Consider the following 16238-nt stretch of genomic DNA (forward strand, 5'->3'; position numbering starts at 1 on the left):
AGAGGCCCGGTGCACAAAATTCATGCACCGCGGGGGTGGTGGTGGTGTACGGGACGGACCCTCAGCCCAGCCTGTGCCCTCTTGCAGTCCGGGAGCCCTTGGGGGATGTCTGACTGACGGCTTAGGCCCACTTGGGTCTAAGTTGGCAGTGGAAATCCTTAGCGCTGCAGCAGAGGCAGGAGGCTCCTGCCACCGCCGCTGCACTTGCCAGCGTGAGCCTGGCTTCTGGCTGAGCAGCACGCCCCCTGTGGGAGTGCACTGACCACCAGGGGGCAGCTCCTGCGTTGAGCATCTGCCTCCTGATGGTCAGTGGGTGTCATAGTGACTGGTCATTCCACCGTTCGGTTGATTTTCATATTAGCCTTTTATTATATAGGATTTTTAAGGACCATAAAAACACCTTTGCGAAATCCCACTGCATAAATGGCTTGTTCAAGGCTCCCAAAGGTGATAGGCCAACCAGGAGGTATTTTAGACCTTCTAATTCACCTACACTGTGTCCACAGATGACAATGAAACAAGGAACAATCACACGTCCGCTCCACCGAGCTCGTTGAGAGTCTGTGCTAAACTACTAAGGCTCCACTAGATCCTTTCCTTTGTGATATAGAAAGGAGCTCCCGGGATGAGGATACCACTTAGGGTAGCACTAGTCTCTACTTAGAACTTTACTCTTCCAAAGAGAGATTAACAATGAAGCACCCCAGGTAACCCCAAAGCAGTTACTGACCATTTCATTTACCTCCAGGTACCAGGACAGAACTCCTGTTTCATAGCTTCACCTGCTGCTTCTGTCCCCACCCCCCCACCCCACCCCACCTAGAACAGTAAGCACTATCCTACTTCAAGACTAACGTCACGGCATGAACCACCAGAAGGGCCGGGGGCTGCCAGGCAGGTTGTGTGTTGGAGTGGGTCCTGGGGCGCAGGCTGCCCAGAGGAGTCTGTCTCACTTACTGAACAAGTGACCTGGAGCTGCTGCTGCTGCTGAGGCGGCGGTGGCGGTGGCGTCTGTTCCTGGGGGGTCTGTGGCTGTGGCTGCTGCTGAGGGTCCCATATATGGACAGTCTGAGCTGTGTTCTGGTACGTGCCTGCCACGGCCTGCACAGCCACTGGAATGTGGATGTTGCCATTCATGAACTGTGCTGGAAAGAGAGAGTTCGCCAGGGTCTGCACGACCTCTTCATGGGAGTTTTTCACTACTGACGTGCCCACCATCTTCTCCTTGTCGTCCTCCAGCTTTACAGCTGTCAGGGCCGTGGGTGAGCCGCTGACGTGAACTGCGTTGTAGGCCTCCTGGGGAATGGCAATGTGGGTGATGCTCTGCTGCTGAGGGTCGCCCCGGGGCTGGGCAGAGTAAACAGGGATGGTCCAGGTCTCTCCGGTGGGGCTCGTAATGGTCCCAGTGGCACTGTACAGGTGGGCACTGTCCACTGTCAGTAAGTCTGGCCTCAAAGATACGTAGCTCTGCTGCTGGCCCTGTGGAATGGCCAGCACGGTGGCCACCGGCTGCCCTGAGATGGCGTAGGACACAGTGATGGGCATGTCCACTTTGCGCTTCTTCACCGGCTGGAGAACACTGGCTGTGCCAACCCGCCGCTCCCCTTCCCGCGGTGAGCCCTGCTGGGACGGTGGTGGGGAGAGGGCGCCCACGGTCTGGATTTGGATCTGCTGACCCCCAGCAAGAGACTGGCCAGCCACCAACTGCGCCTGGATCTGCTGATGTGGGATGTGCTCCTCGGGGATCTCTGTAGCTTGGATCTGCTGTGCTGCCTGCACGTGCTGCACCTGGATCTGGGCTGCCTGGAGCTGTGAGGGGCTGGGGCTCTGCAGAGCTGGGGTCTGGATGGAAGGAGCTGCCGGTTGTGGTGCTTGGCCTTGGATCTGCACCTGGACCTGGAAGGGCTGCTCAGGAGGCTGGTGAACGGTGAGCTGCGGGGAGAGCTGCTGGGCGGAAACCTGCTGCGGAGACTGCTGTACCTGCACTTGTACCTGCGGCGACAAGATTCCCCAGTGAGTAAGTGAGGCAGCACTGAGTGAGACCCAGCCCCGCAGGGAAGAGGTGTCAGGCGGAGGGCCTAGGCAACGTGAGGAGGAAGGACTGCCGGAACAGGCTTCTCAGGAGGCCACCAAAACCATGGCAAAATTCTCCAGATCACACTGCATTCACAGCAACATACACCCACGTGAGAGCAACTAGACTATCAACTGGGGCCTACAAAGGAAGTATCAGAACTTTTGCTCATTTTTCACTCTTTTTTAAAAATGTGACCCCCTTTGTCCTGGCCGGTTTGGCTCAGTAGATAGAGCGTCGGCGGACTGAAGGGTCCCAGGTCCGATTCCAGTCAAGGGCACATACCTCGGCTGCAGATTCGATCTCCAGCCCATCGGAGTGTGTGCAGGAGGCAGCCAATCAATGATTCTCTCTCATCATTGCTGTTTCTATCTCCCTTTCCCTCTCCCTTCCTCTCTGAAATAAATAAAAATATATTTAAAAATAAAAAAATAAATAAAATGCAGGCACTATTTAACAATTCCTTGGAGTGCCTTTAAAAAAAGAGGAAAATTGGTGTATGACCTAAGTTTCAGGTAAATAACATTGTAATTCGACATCTGTATACACTACAATGTAGTGATCAACACCAAAGCCTAGTTAGCAACTCTCTCCACACCACTGACCCCTTCACCCATCTGCCCTTTCCCCTCTGTAACCACCAATCTGCTCTCTGTATATATGAATTTGTTTTTGTTTATTCGTTTGTTTTGTTAGAGTGCTTATTTAAGACATCCTTGTCCTTAAAAACCCAACAAGATTCCTGAATATTTAATTTGAGGAAGGTTACTCTATCCTGGATCACACATTTCTGATAATGCAACTCATCTTATTGTTGTTACTTCAGCAGCATGGAAAGATGCTATGCAGCCGAAACCGGTTTGGCTCAGTGGATAGAGCGTCGGTCTGCGGACTGAAAGGTCCCAGGTTCGATTCCGGTCAAGGGCATGTACATTGGTTGCGGGCACATCCCCGGTGGGGGGTATGCAGGAGGCAGCTGATCGATGTTTCTCTCTCATCTATGTTTCTAGCTCTCTATCCCTCTCCCTTCCTCTCTGTGGAAAATCAATAAAATATATTTAAAAAAAAAAAAGATGCTATGCAAAGTGTGAAATTTACAAAAAGGAAAGATTTGCCCTTGCTGGTTTGGCTCAGTGGATAGAGCGTAGCCCTGTGGACTGAAGGATCCTGGGTTCGATTCAGGTCAAGGGCACATGCCTGGGTTGTGGGCTCGATCCCCAGTAGGGAGCATGCAGGAGGCAGCCGATCAATGATTCTCTCTCATCATTGATGTTTTTATCTCTCCCTCTCTGAAATCAATAAAAATATACATATATAAAAAAACAGGAAAGATTTGGGAGCATTTGAGATCTTGCTTTATGGCATATGTCATCAGTTGGGCTCAAATAAACTTACAAAATTTTTTTAAAAAAAGGAAAGATTTTTTCCATCAGACACACATATCTAAATTACTTTAAACACTGCTAGAAATTAGGAAAGAAAACAAAAAGGCAGATGTGGGAGTATATCTATCTATTAGCGGAAGGAGACAGCACCAAAGATAACCAAGGGTGGAGCTAGAACAACTGGCTATCCATATTAAAAGAATGAAGTTGGACCTCTTCCTCATATCATACATAAAAAATGGGAGAGCATCTGAATAGACATTTATCCAAAGGAGACATGCAAATGGCTAATAAGCACATTAAAAGTTGTTCAACATTGTTAGCTATCAGGGAAATGCAAAACAAATCACGAGATACCACTTCAAATCCACTAGGATGGCTACAAAAAAAAAAAAGACAAATAGCAAGTGTTGGTGGGGATGTAAAAAAAAATTGGAATCCTCATACACCACTGTTGGTGGGAATTTTTAATTTTAAATAGAGTAAAAAACTACTCTTGCACATATCATATATCCACTTGCAGTCCCAAGAGGCAAAGGGGCTACCTTCTATTTCACCAGAACATACCTCACCACACTCCTGCCTCTTCCTCTCCCTTTTCTACTTTGTCGGTGGGAAAAAAAGCATCAAGGGCAAAATGAAATGCAACCACAATTCAGTAGCAAGAAAGCAGCATTTGTAACTAGAGACTTAGTTTCACATAAAGAACCCTAAAGAAGAAAACTTACCACCCAGCAAATGTATTAGTTTCTGTTTCGGAAAGCTCATTATGCATTAGCATTATTAATTCTTGAGGCCTATAAATAGCAAATGCAGACCTAGAAATCTGCAGGTGACCCAAGTCATACAACTAGATGAAGATCACTAGAACACACCAGCTTTTCCATTTTAAAGTCAGTTCTAAATGTCATGCTTTTAGTAATGAGCCCAGGCTAACCCTCCTGGGTTCCTGATCTGCTTAGGGCAGTGATGGGCAACCTTTTGAGCTTGGTGTGTCAAACTTCGCCAAAAAACTGAGCATAACTCGGGTAGTGTGTCACTTTGAGGAAAAAAACATTATTTCGCAAATGTTTCATCCTCAGCATGCGGCCGCCTCAGCAGCCGCGTGTCATCAGAAATGGCTATGCGTGTCAGTGCTGACACGCGTGTCATAGGTTCGCCATCACTGGCTTAGGGAGATAGGACAGAAGGGAACTTCAGTCACATCAGTGTGTCACATCCAAATAGTCCCAGAAGACCTCTGATTTCCAGACTCTTCAATTCTCCAAAGCAAACGGCAAGCATCTGTGGTCACTGACAGTTATTGCAAATATTTTAATCTGCATGAACTATGAAACTTTGTACTAAAGAAAATGCTTAAAAGAGAGTATTCCTCTTGGTGAAAATAACCTCTGAGACTGTATAGATGTGACCCCTTAAACACAACCATGGTGGCAAATAGAGCCTGGGAAGTAGGATGCACCTCAACACTGCCCTTTACCTGGACTTGCTGTGACTGCTGAACCTGGATCTGCTGTTCCTGCTGCGTCTGTGGCTGAACACTGGTGGTGACTGGACAGGCAAGTTCAAGCAAAGAACCGGCCACTTCGGTGCTGTCGGTGTAGATGCAGTTCCCGCCCTGCTGGTACACCATGGTCGTGGTCGTCGTCTGCTGGAACTCCTGCAGGGCTTCTGGCCCCTTAGAGGCGAGTGAGTCCAGAAACTCCTTCATCCTGTGCTGCGGGACAGACCGCGCCTTCACGCGGATGTACTCTTCAAAGGAGATGGTGTTCTCCAGAGAATTATTCATATTGCAGAGGCCTCAGGGTTCCTGGTTATAAAAACAAATGGCCATAAGTCAACATTATGCTATTATTTTTGTATCTTGAAATGCACAGGGCAATCACGCTTGCATCAGAATAGAATAGTCGGGCAACTGTATACATCTGGAATCCAAAGTAAAGTTTTATTATACCACCTTCTTTTTTCCAATTAATGGTATCTGAAAATTGTTTCCATAAACATTTAATCAAACTATCACACTGAAGACAAAAAACCAAAAGCATGCGTCACAGTACTGGATGAAACAGGCTAAAAACACACTCTCCCCCCAGCACTCGGCCAATCCCATCTTTTCTGCAGAGCCACGCACTGGACAGTAAGTCACATGCAAAACTGCTCGGTGACCACCACAGAGAGGACTAGGAACAGGGGTCCGACTGACCTATTCTCTTTCCACCGCCAACTATGTGCTACGGTGCAGGGACAGCACACCACCTCGCTATGGCAAGACCCAAGAGACAGGGGATGTGTTCTTGACCTCTCCACCTCTCATCAGGAGCACCCCAAATTCCATGTTGCCACATACTGCTCATTCTTTTGTGACACAGCTTACTGAATACGAGCTTGGATTTTGGAGCCAGACTACCCAGGTTCAAATCCTACCTCAGTTTCTCCTTTGCTGTGTAATCCCGGACAAGACAGTTGACCTTAGTTTTCTTGTCTATCAAATGGGGGATAAAATAGTATGTACCTCACAAAATTGACATGAGGATTAAATATATGTAAAGCACTTAGGAAATATCTGACACAGAGGGGGCTACATAAGTATTAAATACTAAAATAAGCGGAGGAGGGAATTGAATGATGTCTTCAATAACTAGGTCACTACCACAATTCAGAAATCAATTCCACAAGTGTCCCACCAGGGCCTTTACCTTGAGAGTGACCTGCAGGAGTGGGGAGACGGCCCAGTTCCTGAAGGACAACCAGGCAACCTAGGACGCACGGGCGCGCTGCCCTGCCGCCGCCACCAGCCTCCCCGGCCGCACCACCTCCAGAACGGCTGAGAGCAGCGCGGGGTGTGAGTGAGAGTAACACAGCCAGGGAACCTTTCTGCCAAAAGGACTCTGTCAATCTCAAATGTCTGGAAAAAGTAGGTGTTTCTCGAGCCATCGGGCTGAAACATCCGTCTTCCACTGCCCACGTTTTGCCTTATGTTACAGATACAGGTGTCTATATCATCCCTTTCAACTGGCAGACAAAACTGTGTCCAGGTCCTCTCTGAACGGCTGACACATAATAGGTGCTTTGTTGCATTTGGAATTCAATGTAGAACAAGAAGCATTAGGACTCTTTGCTCCATAGTATCTATAACTTACAACCACAAATGTTATGCTTTTCTCTAGTAAATGGTTAGTATATACCTTGGGGGAAAACCCACAGCCAGAGTGAGACCAAAGAAAAAATATGACTTACTGCTATTAATTTGATGGACCCTGGCAATATTTCTGTGGGTGCTGTAAGTATAACACAGACTATATTCAGGTGTTTCAAACAGAATAGCCCCAGCAATGAATCTCCTGTGATGACGTACGTAATACATTGTAAACGTATGTCCCACAAGTAAAAGGCAGCAGGCCTCCCCGTCTAACCCAGGCTCCTCGGAAACCGCGAGCACGATGGAGTGCAGAGCACACGGAGCGCAGGCCAAGGCCGCGCAAGGCGGGCGCTGCTGCTGGCCTCGCCTTCTGAAGCCTAACGTCCGTCCCCTCCCCCGCCCCTCGCCCAGCTCTTCCTTCTCTACGGCAGGGCCCAGTTATCTTCTCTGCGACTTCAAATTAAGCTGTCAATGCTGTCCACGTGAGAAAGAAGATCAAGGCCGAGCACCCACCCTTCCGTTACAGTCAGGGCAGGCTCCTCCAGTGCAGGTGACCCGCAAACTCACATCGGCACGGCGCGTCCAAGCTTCCCTTTGTAAGAACATCACAGCTGGAATTCCCTTAGAAGGCACCTCTCCTAATAGCGGCTCCACGGCTTACAAAGTTCACAATATGGGATCCTGACACCTAATGACATACACTCCCCTGCTCCAGAGGGGACAGGGGAGAGATGCCATCAGCAGCAGGGAACTGGTTCTCTACCATGCGGTGCGTATTTCAGCTTTTTGGTGTGTTGTTTTTTACCTCCATTATAAAACAACAGCAGAGGTCAACTGAAATTTGTATTTCCTCAAATTTATTTCCTTCATCAATTAGTTGCATTCCTGTAAAATACTGAGAGACCGCTTGAATTCTGAAGATTGCCTGTGCAGGAAACACAGCTGCATGTCAAAGCAATAAAAATAAATTATAAGGAATCTGCCGAGACCGGTTTGGCTCAGTGGATAGAGCGTCGGCCTGCAGACTCAAGGGTCCCGGGTTCGATTCCGGTCAAGGGCATGGACCTTGGACTTGGTTGCGGGCACATCCCCAGTGGGGGGTGTGCAGGAGGCAGCTGATCGATGTTTCTCTGTCATCGATGTTTCTGACTCTCTATCCCTCTCTCTTCCTCTCTGTAAAAAATCAATAAAAAAAAAATATATATATATATATTTTTTTTTTTAAAAAAATTATAAGGAATCATGCAGCAAAAACTGTGTCTCAAATCTGAGAGAAGATAAATATGAGCAAACAGCACGTACAAAGCAACACTGCAAACTGAGTCTATAGAACTAGAAGCCTTCCTACAAACACTGCTTGGTAAAGGCAGTCCCTAGTCTTCCTAGTGACCATATTTCCGCTCACCTTTAAAGTTTCAGTACGTGCAGAGACTCATCTCAAGTCTGATATGAAGTACAAAGGAGAAATGCACCAGCTTTCTTCCTAGAAACGAGCTCTCTTCAGTTTTCAGTGTATTTTCCACTTTGGTTTTCTGGTGTGTTTTCTGTGTTTTTCTTTTTGGGGGGGAAGTAGGTAAAAGTAATACATCCATTTTCTAAGAAAAAATGTTCAAATACTATACGAAGATATAAAATGAAGAAATCACTAAGAACACTTTGACCTCTGGTTCTTGATCTACCAATTTTATTTTAGAGAGGGAGGGAGGAGTGGGGGGGAGAGAAACCTCAATCTGTTCCACTTCTTTATTCATTCATTGGTTGATTCTTTTTTTAAAAAAATCCTCACCCAAAGACATGTTGTTTTTTTGTAAAGAAAGAGGAAGGCAGGGAAGGAGCGAGGGAGGGAGGTAAAGAGAAAAAGAGAAACATTGACTGGTTGTCTCCTGTCCTCGCCTGGGCCAGGGATCGAACCGACAACCTAGGCAAATGTCCTGACAGGGAATGGAACCCACAACCTTTTGGTGCACAGCATGATGCTCTAACCACCTGAGCCACCTGGCCAGGGCCACTGGTTGAGTCTTGTATGTGTCCTGACAGGGGACTGAACCTGCAACCTTGGCATATGCGGACAACACTTTAACCAACTGAGCTACCCAGCCAGGGACTCTTGATCTTCCAATTTTAAATAAACACTGATCTGTCCTTTAGGAATGGTGAGTTTCAGGCATGTAAATCATCTTCCTCTCACCAACTTCTGCCAATCACATTTTATTTTTGTCACAATCATTTTGATAGCTTTAAACCTCTATTTGTAGACTCATTAATTTGTATCTCTAGACTTCCCACTATCCTATCTAATAAAGAGGGAATATGCTAATTGACTGCCCCGCCCTCAAGGATGGCGCCACCCACAGCCAATAAGGAGGGAATATACTAATTGACTGCCACACCCTCAAAGATGCCGCTCCATGCGCCTGCCACCTGTCTCCGGAGTCCCCCAGTCCCCCAGTCGACCCGAGGCGCAGGCAAGCCTCGGACGTAGGCTGCCCAGCTGCCCACCCGCCCAGGGCCGCCCAGGGCCGCCGGAGGCGCAGGTAACCAGGCTGGCTGAGGCTTGTGCTGCCAGCAGTGGCAGCAGCAGAGGTGTGATGGGGCATCGCCTTCCCCTGATCTCTGGGTCGCCTCCCACCCCTGAGGGCTCCCGGACTGTGAGAGGGGGCAGGCCAGGCTGAGGACCCCCCCCCCCCAGTTCATGAATTTTCATGTAACAAAGAAATTAAAGTTCCATGACCTCTATTTTTGACAAACATTTAGCTAACTGAGTATAATTTCTGTTTAATAGATCTTTTAGTTTTAGAACACAGCATTTCATACCAAATCAAACTCGGAATTTTTTTCTAAGTCAAGATTTCAAAGATGATAAAAACTATTCTACTCCAAACAAATCCTGTCAGTATACCCAGAACACAACCTTCAAAAATGTCACTACAGGAAACTCTAAATATAAATTTATTCCCTGAGCTGAATGGCAAATAAGATGGTAGTCATCTCTCAAACAGAATGGAAAAAAGCTTGGAAAAAGGTATCTGCTATGAAGTCTCAAAGTTTATTCTTTAAGCTTTCATCAAAAAAGGGGGAAAAAATCTATAAAACTTAGAAAATGTTGATAAAGATGCATACACATGTGTTCATTATAATCTTCTCTATACTTGTGATAATATTTGAAATATTCAATGATAAAAACACCTTTTGGTTAGTAGCTAGCCATGTGTTTTAAGTAGTTTAGAGCCAAAAGTATAAAACCATATGCAGGTACATCTACACAATGGAATACTACACTGCTGTAAAAAAGAAGGAATTCTTACCATTTGCAACAGCATGGATGGACCTGGAGAGCATTATGCTAAGCAAAATAAGCCAGTCAGAGAAAGATAAATATCACATGATCTCACTCATTTGTGGAATATAATGAACAACATAAACTGATGAACAAAAACAGATCCAGAGACAGAGAAGCATCGATCAGACTGTCAAACCTCAGAGGGAAGGGAAGGGAGGGTGGGGAGAAGGGGGAGGGATCAACCAAAGGACTTGTATCCATGCATATACGCATTACCAATGGACACAGACACTGGGGGGTGAGGGCATGAGTGGGGCGGCGGCAATGGGGGGATAAGGACACATAGGTAATACCTTAATCAATAAAGAAAAAGAAACAAGATAAAGCAAATCAATTTTGTTTTAGAACTTGTCAATCAAGGTTGCATTGATGTGTGCCAGTATAAAACGAAAGCATGTAAAATTATTGTTCTGGGAAATAAATTTATTTAAAACTTGGAAAAAAATACCACACATATGCAGTACTCCCAGCACAGAGCCCACTGCTGGTGGGGCTTCAAGCAGAAGCCATTGCTTCCAAATGCTTTTTTCACTCAGCACCCGGGAGGGTCTTCACTGACTACACAAGTCCACAAAATCATTTGAAAACCACAGAATCAGAGCAAGCTAAAAAATATGTACAAATGATGTATTCAATGGAAAACTTAAAAAATTTAATGAAAAAGGCCAACTTCAAAGAACATTTCAAACTGTCCATTTATACAGACTGAAACACACACGGCTTCATTTCTTGTCCTTTTAACCTGCTCCCTTGGCAATATCCACCAGACTAGCACAGCCCAATAATGAAAGCGCCCAAAGTCAGCCTTTGACCTGACACAAAAGGGCTGTGTAGGGGAAAAAAGCTTTAGAAATACATTGAAATTTTTCACACTAGTCAGTAAAAGAAAAACACAGAAAAATTAAACAAAATCTCAGCAGTGGTGATGGTTTCCTCCTTTGCTTTTATGTTCAGAAATAGTCCTCCCTACCATAAGATCAGGTCATTTTTCAATCTACAATTTTTAAAATTTACAGTGTATTGTTTATATGCTTTGATCCATTTAGAATTTATTTTGCATTATGTAAGGTCCCAATATCAAACAACTTGTCCCTTTATCATTTATTGAAAGATTGAATTTCCTTTGCCCACTGACTTAAAATATAAAGGTCTGGCTTATAAGCTGTGATTCCATAGATTTTTCTATAACACAGTAGCTTCAAAAAAAGCATGTTGGTACCTGGAAGATTCTTGCTGACCCCTCTCCACCCGCAACACGAAGTTGACACATAAACAAGCTATGTGTGAAAAGGGAGCAAACACGATTGTATTTATTTACTAGAGGCCCGGTACACAAAATTCATGCACCGGCGGGAGGAGGGATCAGTGGTGTCCCTCAGCCCAGCCTGTGCCCTCTCACAGTCCAGGAGCCCTCAGGGGATGTCCGACTGATGGCTTAGGCCTGCTCCCAGCAGTCAGACATCCTTAGCCACGGCTGCTGCACTCGCCAGCCGTGAGCTCGGCTTCTGGCTGAGCAGCGCTCACCCTGTGGGAGTGCTCACCCTGTGGGAGCGCACTGACCATCAGGAGGCAGCTCCTGCATTGAGCTTCTGCCCCCTGGTGGTCTGTGCGCGTCATAGCAACCTGTCGTTCTGCAGTTGGAATGATTTGCATATTAGCCTTTTATTATATAGGATTCCAGTATCCTTTAATTATATACATAAGAAAAAGAGCTGGCAAAAATGCATCTAAACTTTAACAGTAGTTTTGCCGGAGTGGTGGAATCACAGAGGACTTAAATTTCTTCTTGTTTAGTACTCTCCTGTATTTTCCATAATATGTATTAAATAAACAAACAAACAAAAAGTAAATTTTTTTGCAGAGTAGTTATATAGCAATAACAATAATAGATACAAACAATTCTGGATGATTATAGTATGATTTTTCTCCCTCAAAATCTCAAACTCAAAGATAAACCCATCAAGCACCAGATGCTTGCATAATAACAAAGATTGTTAAATCCTTCCAGATGCTGCTCACAAGACACAAGATTGAGTCTTGAAACAGAGGAAGAGAAAGGAATAAACTCAATGAATCTACTCTCTATAACCCCAAAGAAACAAGATTCTTCATTAGCTCCAAGTCAAGGACTTGGTGAGGGGCAGTAAATATTAATTAAAATACTTACAAAAAGCTCTGGCTGAGTGGCTCTGTTGGTTGGAGCGTGGTCCCGTACACCAAAAGGTTGTGGGTTTGATTTCGGTCAGGGCACATGGCTGGGTTTCGGGTTCAATCCTTGGTAGGGTCACGTGTATGGGAGGCAACGATCTTACAAAGGTGTTTCCCTCTCTCAAGTCAATACACATATCCTCAGAGTGAGGATAAAAATTAAAATTAAAAAATTAAAAAATTTTAAAAAAATAAATAAATAAATAAAAATAAAAAAATTTGCCACTCTGGGGCTCAATGGAGTGGGGTGTGTCTGTAAACAAGCATTTGCTTTTGAATACTTTAAGAATGGCTGCTTTGCAAAACAATAAACAGACAACCAGCCCCACAACAAAGGACCCGAGAAATTTGTTTTTGTATGCACACCTTGATCACTAGTATTTCCCGTCCTTCCTTCTATCAGAGCTTAGCACAGCGCCTGACACAGCAGGCCCTCATATATGAACGTTATCATTATTTTATTACTTTCTCACTAGAACACAAGATGGTACCAAGGACAAAGGTTACTCCAAGCGGCCATCGATGACATTTCTATTGGTCTGTTTGCTAATTTCTTTCTTTTTTCTACTTAGATACTGAGGGAGGCCTTAAGTACTCCCCAGAATCGTCCTTTCTTGGGTCCCTCAAATATAATGACTCCCCACTGAGCTATTCATCTACCCCACGCCTTTACGAGGAGTTCCTGATACAGTTCCATTGTCACTGTAGTTCTATATTTGGACAACACACTTTCAACCAGGAACTTAACTGATGGGCTGTAAATTGGTACAGCCATTTGCAATATCTAGTAAAGTTGAAAATATCCATCCCATATGGTCCAGCAATTCTATCCTTAGGCCTACGTGACTCAGTATTAACAAGATTCCCAAACTGGGAGGAATCTAGATGTCTGTCAACAGTTAAATGGGTAAGTAATGAACTACAGCTGCAAACAACATGCGTGAATGTCACAAACACAATACTAAAGGAAGGAAGACATAAAATACAGCATGACTCCATCCATATAAAATTCAAAAGCAAGTAAAACTATGTCAGTTGAGGAATACAAGGTGGTAAAATTAAAAGGAAAACAAAGACCATGATTATAAGTCAGAAAAGCAAGTGTCTCCAGGGACTGAGAAGCTGGACGAGGAAGGCGCACAGGAAGGGTTCAGTTCAGGAGTGCCGGCACTCTACTTCTTGAGGAGGTGGTCGTTAGACAATGGGTCGCTTCATACTTTTTCACTGAACTGTATACAGATGCTGAGTTTATAGAAAGGCATTTCACAGATTTCTAGAAAGAAAAGAGCTTTCTGACACAGCCCACCAGCGCTATCTACAGTTTGCCCTTGCCTAAATGTGAAATCAAAGGACAATTCTTTCAGCAAAGAGGATTCACCTATCGTGTCTTCATGCAACCACAATCAGAAATCACAGTCAGAAATCAGAAATTCCAGTATGCCACTTAGGAAAAAAAATAAATGAAACCTTTAAGTGAAGGCAGGAGAGGACGTAAGACATTTGGAACAAATGTGGGACAACTAAATACAAAGGAACAGAAAGGAAAAGGTGTGTCCAGGCTGAGTAGCAATGACCGTTGCAGAGGAAGGGAGACCCGCAGGAGGCATAGCACACCCAGGGCAACGCACACTGACTGGAGGGGATGGCAGGCCAGCTTGAAGGAAGAAACCCCAGCCTCTGAAGCTGTCACATGGAGGACTTGGGTTACCTCTTCGGAGTGACTCAAATTTACAACTCGCACTGACTTACATTTTAAGAGGAGGAGAGCACCAGACTGTGACTGGATTCAAAGACGCAGCTCTCCCCCATCTTCGTTCCCCAGGGCCTAGTAAGTCCTGGCAGACGGCACCCAGCGTGATTGGCAGGATGTGTAACGTTTCAACGTTACCAGGAAAAACTGCACACATATTTCCGGCATATGAACGATTTTAACTCACCAGTCACCATGCTGCATGTATTTCTGCTGCTTGTCTTGAGTTCTTAAGACTTGTAACATTCTGAAGAAGATAGAACAAAGAAGTTCCTTCCATCCTCAGCCTCTTTCTAAGTTTTAACTTTGTTCTTAAAATAACACGGTATATTAGAAAGAACTACCGCCATCACTATCCAATTAGACTGCTAATTTTTCTTCCTCTTAGCTTCTTTTTCCTTAAACTTAACGAAGCAAAACTGTAAAACATAAACTAGAGGACGCTTTGCCTTCCCTGCTACCAGAACACAGTACTAGGGTTTAAGGGGGTGCGGGGGGGGTGCGGAAAAGGATTGAAATCTGTATCACAAGCGACCCCTGCAGAGACAGACGGGCAGGTTTGAGGAATTTCTTCTGCGGGTAACTTTTGAACTACAAAAAGGAAAAGCACGGATTCTCGGGTTGTTCAATTTTCTTCTGGGCAACTTCGTGGCCGTGGCATAGCGGGCCCTTGGTCTAACGGAGTACAAGTCCCTCCCATCCACACAGAAGGCTGCCTTTACGGATTTAATAAGTGGCATTCCGGGGCCCGGGCAGTTTCACTTTGTCCGCACAGGAGGATCCCCTTCCGGAGCGCACAGAGGTGACGTGTATGCATTGCGCTCAGGGAAGAATTCCTTTCTGATGACAGGAAAGCAGGTACCGCTGAAGGAAGGGCCTCCGGGAGTAACCTCCCCTCCGCTGCACAAAGCAGCAGAGCGAAGCCAAGCAACTCGAGGGGGCTCGCAGCCCGCACACACCGACAGGACTAGGTTTCAGACGCTGGGCAGCTCTCTCCCAAGCACCCACCCCGCACAGGGAACGCGGGGCACCGCATTCTTGCAGAACCAGCCATCTCGCCCGCCCCGCGGGGCCGCTAGCCAGACCGCAAAGCCGGCTGGCTTCCCCCGAGCGGCCCGGGGACGTCACCCGAGCAGGAAGGGCCCAACCCGCAACCTTCCTCGCACAACCAGCCTCCCGCCCGCCACCTCTCCGCGCAGCAGGGGTGTCCTGCGCGCCCTCGCGGAGGCGCCGCCACCCAACAGCAGGGCGCGCGCCCCGAAGCCCGGGTTCGCGGGCGAGTGCGCGCCCCGGAAAGCCGCCCCAGCCCACGGGCCGCAGCTCTAGGAACCGAGCAATCCGGCCGAGAACGCGCACGTCGGCGGCCACGCGCACCTGGAGGGCCGCACAGCGCGCGCGCCCCCGCGCGTATAAACAGGCCCAGCCGCGCGCGAGCACTAGCGCGCGTTCGCGCGCCGCGCCCACCCGACCCCCGACCCACTCCTCCCCCACCCAAGGGGCGAGGGCGCGCGAACCCAGGGACATTCTCCGCTCTGGAGCCGCCCCAAGGTCTCCAGGGCCCAGCGGCAGCGGCCCACCCGCCCCCGCCCGCCCGCCTGCCGTTGTGTGGGGTGGGCCCGCTGTCTCAGGCCCGCAGCCTCGCCGCACCCCTTCCCCCACTGGAGCCCTCACCCGGCGACGTCGCCGCCGCCGCCGCCGCCGCCGCTCTACCCGCCGGCCCCGCCGCACCGCTCGGGGGTCCGGTTCCGCCGTCGCCGCTCCAAGACCGACAGGATTTTCCCCTCACAGCTCCCTGGGCGCCATCTTACATTCAACCCTCACAGCCAATGGGTGCCGAATGCCCCTCTCGCGATATTCTGAGCGTTGGATCCCGCGAGAGTTGAGGCTGCCTCCTGGCCTGACTTAAAGGGAACGCTTCTGGTGAGGAGGTAGGCCCGGCCTGGGGCTGCGGTAGCGGCTGAACGAGGGGTATAGGGCGGAGCGCCCCGCCCCCAAACGCCCCTTCATGCGGGGCGGAGCCAGATCCGGAGCTCGACCTCGCTCTGGAGCCTAGGCAGGATGGGGGCTCAAAGCTTGCTCTCCAGGCCCACCTTCTGCCACCTGCCCGGCCTCCACCGGCCTCGGTTAAGGTGGCCCCCACAGCTGCTGACCTAGGCCTGGCGTTCCAGCCGCGTCCCACCTGGGACGCCCCGTGGTTACTGTCCTCGCAATACCCCTAGCTCCTGGGACCCTCCTTCCCCCCACTATATTCTGCTTTTGTAATTCAGCCCCCCGCAGTCCAGTCCACCTTAAAGTGGGCCCCTGCTAGCCGGTGTTTGTATACAGGGAAAATGTGGAGGGTG

General features: G+C 47.7%; 1 protein-coding gene across 2 annotated transcripts in view; it reads right to left on the bottom strand.

The window, feature by feature from the left end:
* Positions 1-15732, bottom strand: part of QRICH1 (glutamine rich 1) — a 32207-nt gene extending 16475 nt beyond the window's left edge. The window contains exons 1-3 of one of the 2 annotated variants that reach the window (XM_079795504.1): positions 15568-15732; positions 4940-5269; positions 958-1992 (exon numbers count right to left, since the gene is read on the bottom strand). In XM_079795504.1, the coding sequence (XP_079651630.1) occupies positions 958-1992; positions 4940-5248 (1344 nt within the window). In that variant the 5' untranslated portion in view covers positions 5249-5269; positions 15568-15732. Of the gene's footprint in view, positions 1-957; positions 1993-4939; positions 5270-14083; positions 15219-15567 lie in introns of those variants that run through there. The other variant, XM_079795505.1, reaches the window with a different exon arrangement.
* Positions 15733-16238: the final 506 nt, after the last annotated feature.

The sequence above is a fragment of the Cnephaeus nilssonii genome, assembly GCF_951640355.1.
Source record: "Cnephaeus nilssonii genome assembly, chromosome: 17".
Classification (NCBI taxonomy): Eukaryota; Metazoa; Chordata; class Mammalia; order Chiroptera; family Vespertilionidae; genus Cnephaeus; species Cnephaeus nilssonii.